Genomic DNA, 5,673 nt, shown 5'->3' on the forward strand with positions numbered 1-5,673 from the left:
TTTTTGAACCTGAAGGCCCCTACTCACAGGCACTGGCTGATGACTGGGACCTGGGCTCATCCCCTCCAAGCTCCCCACAGCATTCCCTCTCCGCCAGGCACAGACCCCCGAGTGCACAGCCTGATGATGCTCTCTCTGCCCGGCATGCTGCTCGGCTGTTTCCAAGTCCTAAGTGGAGCTGGAGCTCATTGCTGGGACACCAAGGGCTTTCCCAGATGCTCAACATGAGGGAAATGCTCCCCAACAGTCCCTGCACCCAGCTGGTACCAAGGTGACAGGATCCGACAGCTCCGTGGCCAGCACATGGTACGAAGCTATGTCTGGGACCCACCACAATCCTCTGCCCCAAGCACCTGAGGCTGTCCAGCCACCCAGGCCCCTGAGGAGGGAAGAGAGTGGGGCACAGCCATTCGGGGGCCACACTAAATTTCTTCAAACCCCTCCTCTAGCCAGCAGCTGCCCTAGAAAGAAATACTGCCACAAAGGCCCCCAGAGGCTCTGCAAGCTCCCAGCTCTGGGCACTGATCCTGGCTACCAGTGCTGTGCTCAAGCAGTTGGGGCGACCCCTGAACCCCCACCTCTGTGGGACCTGTGGCAGCTGCACCAGGCTGCTTCAGGCAAGAGCAGAGCTAACCACAGCCCAAGGTAGGAACAGAGCGAGGGTTCAGATGGGTGCTGTGCTCCCTGCCTGGCTGTCCCACAGTCACAGCCTCTGTCACCACCAAGCCCTCCTGTAAAGACAAGATTAACCTTCCTTGGTTTTACTCCTACAGTAAAGCATACACTGAACTTACTACATATTAAACGGCAAAAACCAGCTACCTAGAACCAAAGAGCTCTTTAGAAATCCAAATTATCACATCTTTTTTTTTAAAAAAGATCCAGTATGACATCAGGTTAAACTATACAGTATTTTTTAATGAATATTAACGAACTGCTTTAAAAGAAAGGCAAAAAAAAAAAGGAAAAAGAAACATAGACAGAAAACTTGGTAGGAAGTTCTACATTTCTGAGGCAGCGTGAAGTAAGATAACCATCGGTCCCTCTTCCTTGGGCAGCACAGAGCAAGATCTGCTTTAACATCCTTAAAGCTGCACACAAAGAAGACTTAGCCCCCAGACCTCTTCGTGAACTGTCCCAGCCCCTAAAAATGCACCCTGTTCCCCCTCAGCATGCTGGAAATGGAAATGAAAGCATTTCTCCACCTTTCAGATGAGCATTCCCTACCACCAAAGCAGGCACAGCCCAACTCTTTGCAAGGTTAATCTGTCTATACTTGCTGTGAACAACATATATTAATCTTGTCCTAATCACCTGTGCAGCTCATGGGCAGCTTACTGGCTGCTGTTCACTATTGCTCGTCACAAGACTCCTACCTCATACAAGGGACAGACAAGACACAGAAGAGCTGAGGCTAGCAGGGACATCTGGATATCATCTAGTCCAACTCCTTGATTGAGCAGGGTCAGCTACAGCAGGTCATCCAGGACGGAACCCTGTCAGGGCTTGAATATCTCCACAGATGGATATTTAACACCTCAATATCCCCAAAGACAGAGAGGGGAAGGCTGGTGGGCAACCTAGTAAGCACACCTTCAACCTCCAAGGCATCTAACTGGCACGTCACGGGTCTCTTGGTCATGAGAAGCCAGCAAAATCCTGCAGAGGAAAACACCTGAGGCTGCATCAACCTTGCTAGGGGGAATTTATTTTTAAGTGATGTTTACAAGAACTGTGCAAAACCTGAAAAATAAAGAAGAGGTAAGGAAAGAGTAAAGGGGTAAAACAGGACTCCTGCAAGAGGGGGGAAAAAATACACTCCTCCTTTACCCACTGCTAACCTTCCTCTCCCTGTGGAGCAGAGCCTGCAGGCCAGGAAGGACTCTCCTGGCTTGCCCTGGTTTCCCCCAGCAAATCAGACACCAACCTGCCCCCTCAGCACACGGTGTCAGCAATGGTAACGCCTCCAAGGTTGCAGGTTATTAGTAGTGTTCACCTCACCCTTTAGTGTTTGAACTTCTGGGTTGGCCCTTTGCCTGACACCCCTGGAGGTACGCTAACAGCCCAAGCGCTACAAGAAGGGAAAGGGCCTGGGGGCTGCAGGTAAGTCTTGGCAGGAGAGCTAGGTCGCTCAGGAAGCAGCTCTTAAATGCTAAGCTCTTAGCCGGGTGTACGGCACGGAGGCTCTCCTCACCATGCTCTCTGGTAGCAGTGTAGCACTTGCTCCTCTTCCCCATCCTGCTGGCAGGGACAGGGGGTGGTCAGGCTCGCTCAGAACCCTTGCAGAGTGTGACAGCCAGTCACTGCAAAAGCAGCAATGCCAAAGTGCTTTTTGGAGCTGTGCAGCCCCATGGCTTTTCCCTTTCTACACTCTAGAAAAAGGGAGAGCAGGGGAGGTTGGGGCAGTCAATCAATGCTAATGATCCAAAATGGTCCTCTCAGCTGAGCTCAGACCAAGAAAGTTGGGAGATCCCAGCAGTGGAAACCTGCTACTCCCTTGCCGAGCACCGCACACCAGGAGAAAAGAGAGCTGGCTCTGCCTTGCTGCCCAGCCCTGTGCAGGAGGAGAGCTACCCAGCTGTCCCCACCAGGCAGGACAGGGGAAAGAGACCACACACACGAAGGGCTGGTGGCCACAGTGGGCAGCTGAGCTCCCAGCACTGGAACTGCAGGTACAGCGTGAACTACAGCCCAGGGGACGCCAGGCAACTACAGGCATCGTTTCCTCTCCCCCTCTTTGAGCTCTTCACATCGTCCATCGCCCCTGATATACAGGTGACATATCAACCACAGAGGCCAGAGGAAAGTTTACCTGCCCACCCCACCATACCTCCCCTTTCCCACAAACTCCCTGGAGGCTGTCTACAACCGAGGAGAGTGAAGGGGAGGCCGAGGCTCAGGAGCGTCACATGCAAGCTGAAAGCCGCTGAGGGGTGGGGGCGCTCACGGCAAGCAGGCAGCCACCTGGTAGGCACCCTCAGCCGTGTGCTGGACGCTGTGCTCCTGCAGCAGGCCCAAGTCCAGGAACCGTTCCCCACACCACATGCACTTGTACTGCTGCTCCCGGGCGTGCACGCTGTGGTGCTTGTTGAGGTGCTCACGCTGCTTGAAGGCCTTCTCGCAGGAGGGGCACTTGTAGGGCTTCTCGCCCGTGTGCACACGCCGGTGGCGCTGAAGGTCTGAGGCGTACTTGAACCGCTTTTCACAGTCAGGGCACTTGAGGGGCTTCTCGCGGGCTGGGTCGCAGCGGTGCTGCACAAACTCAGAGGAGGAGAAGAAACGTCTCTCACAGAGCGTGCACTTGAGTGGCTTCTCAGCACAGTGGGCCAGCTGGTGCTTCTGCAGAGCCGAGGCCCGCTTGTAAGACTTGTTGCACACCGCGCACTTGAAGGGCCGCTCTGCATTCTGCACACACTTGTGCCGCAGCAGCTCTGAGGACTGGTTGAAGCCTTTCTGGCACACGTTGCACTTGAAGAGGTTTTCTATGCCATGCACGTGCTGGTGGTACACCAAGTGCGAGGGCTGCACAAAGCCCTTCTCGCACAGGTTGCACTTGAAGGGCTCCTCGGCCTTGTGTGTGCGGCGATGGCGCATAAGGGCGTACTGCTGCTTGAAGCTCATCTGGCAGAGGTCACACTTGAAGGGCCGCTCCTCACTGTGCGTGCGCTCGTGCTGCCGCAGGTCTGAGGGGCGCTTGAAGGCCTTCTGGCACTCACCACAGCGGAAGGGCCGTTCCCCACTGGGCGTGCAGGGGTGCTGCAGCAGCTCCGATGACTCCTTGAAGTGAAGCTCACAGACATTGCACTTGAAGAGGTGCTCACCTGAGTGCGCATACATGTGGCGTACCAGGTGGGAGCGGTGCTTGAAGGTCTTCTCGCACACCGTGCACTTGTAGGGCCGCTCTGAGCTGTGCGTCCTTTTGTGGTGCACCAGGTGGGATGACTGGCTGAAGCTCTTGTCACACAGCGTGCATTTGTATGGCTTCTCACCTGTGTGGATGCGCTCATGCCGGGACAGCTCTGAGAGGTGCTTGAAGGTTTTCTGACAGATGGAGCAGCTGTAGGGCTTCTCAGAGGGGTCGAGAGGCTGTGAATGCTCTGCCTCAGGAGGCTTGTATGTCTTCTCACAGATAGAGCACTTCATGGTGTTGCCATTGTGGACATTGTGGTGCTGTGCCAGCGAGGTCAGGAGGGAGAAGCCCATCTTGCAGACGCCACACACAAAGGGCTTCTGCTCCACCTGGATGCACTGGTGTTCAAGGAGGTCAGTGGCCTGGTGGAAGATCTTCAGGCACTGGGTACACTGGAAAGAGCGGTCATGGCCTGGCAAGCACTGGTGCTCATGGGGGTTGGAGAGGTGAGCGAGATCATGGCCACACACACCACATTTGTGGGATGGCTCTCCAGCCTGGATGGGGGCGTGCTGGTGGTGCTGCAGACCGGGGTCTGGCTGGAGCAGAATGCCGTAGACAGCACAGCCCAAGGGGTTGTCAGCAGTGCTGGGCGGGATGGAGTGCTCTGGGAGGGCGGCTGCCCCAGTGTGGTGCTGCTGCGGTGGCGGCGGCTGCTGTGGCTGCTGCTGTTGCTGCTGCCAGCTTTCTGACATGCTTGGGAAAAAAACCCGTGATTTTAGCAGTGACAGCTTCAGCTTCTCGGTTGAAAGGATTCAAGTAAAAACAAAAATCAAAAGTATCCAAGATCCTCTTTCCCTGTAGCTGATCCCCTGAAGTCAAGGGCAGAAAATCCAGCCCACACCCAGGATCTTGGGAGGCAAAGAGGTGACTGAGATTCCACTGCCTCCTCCTTAGATCAGCACAAGTTCTTTGTAGACTGGTTTGGTTTGGCTTTTTCTTTTTTGGACAAAAGAATGGGAGGCAGAAGCAAGTGCCTTGAAGACAAGAGGAGGCCCTTCTCTGTGCTGGCTGCGATGTGCTCACATTTGGGAAGGGTGAGGGAGGCAGCCCAGGGAGCAGCTCTCTCTGCAAGGAAGAGGACAGCTCATGTCAGGTCTCGGAGGAGAGACAGGCCTAATCTAATCTAATGAACCTCCCCCCACAGCTCACTCTGAAAACTTTCCTGTGTCCCTGCCAAGCTACCAGGAAGCCTGTGTGGAGGAGCTAACCAGAACCAGAGCCCCCCTTGCTGCTGTGCAAAGGGCCTGGGACAAGGCATACTCAGGCTGGAAAGGGTCAAGCACTGCCAGGCCATAGCCAGGCACATATTTGAGCACTGTGCTCTCTCGAGAGGCAGCACAACTGCCCAGGTCCCATTCAGCTCAGCCACTACTCCATATGCTGTCAGCTGCTGGATCTCCCAGCCCCACCAGTGGCACTGGCTGAGAACACTGGTCTTTGCATGGGCTGAGGCAGGCCTAACACTATGCCGTCAAGAAGCTACTGGGTTAGATTTTACAGATATCAAGGCAGATCCCGACCTGATCCCACCCCAGCAAAGCAGTTCTGCTCCTTCTGCAGCTCAGGTCTCAGGCACGTTACCCAAAGGATGTACGTAAGAGATTTCCCCCTCTCCAGGCAGCACCTGGAGTCTAGAAAAAGCCAGAGAGCTTAGGGGAAGCTTTGCCCTTAACATTATCCTATCCACAGACAAAACACAACCTGCAGGTATCGTGCATAGCACTCTCTGTAAAGATAAAAGCAGGCGTTAACGCAATGGC

The 5,673-nt window shown here is 54.7% G+C and overlaps 1 protein-coding gene across 1 annotated transcript; it reads right to left on the reverse strand.

Moving 5' to 3' along the window:
- Positions 1-897: 897 nt before the first annotated feature.
- ZNF319 (zinc finger protein 319) lies at positions 898-4,922 on the reverse strand. Its single transcript, XM_075101997.1, has one exon. It carries the CDS (start codon positions 4,603-4,605, stop codon positions 2,944-2,946), a length of 1,662 nt encoding a protein of 553 aa, XP_074958098.1. The 5' UTR covers positions 4,606-4,922; the 3' UTR covers positions 898-2,943.
- Between the last annotated feature and the right edge of the window lie 751 nt (positions 4,923-5,673).

This window comes from Phalacrocorax aristotelis, chromosome 8, assembly GCF_949628215.1.
Source record: "Phalacrocorax aristotelis chromosome 8, bGulAri2.1, whole genome shotgun sequence".
Lineage (NCBI taxonomy): Eukaryota > Metazoa > Chordata > Aves > Suliformes > Phalacrocoracidae > Phalacrocorax > Phalacrocorax aristotelis.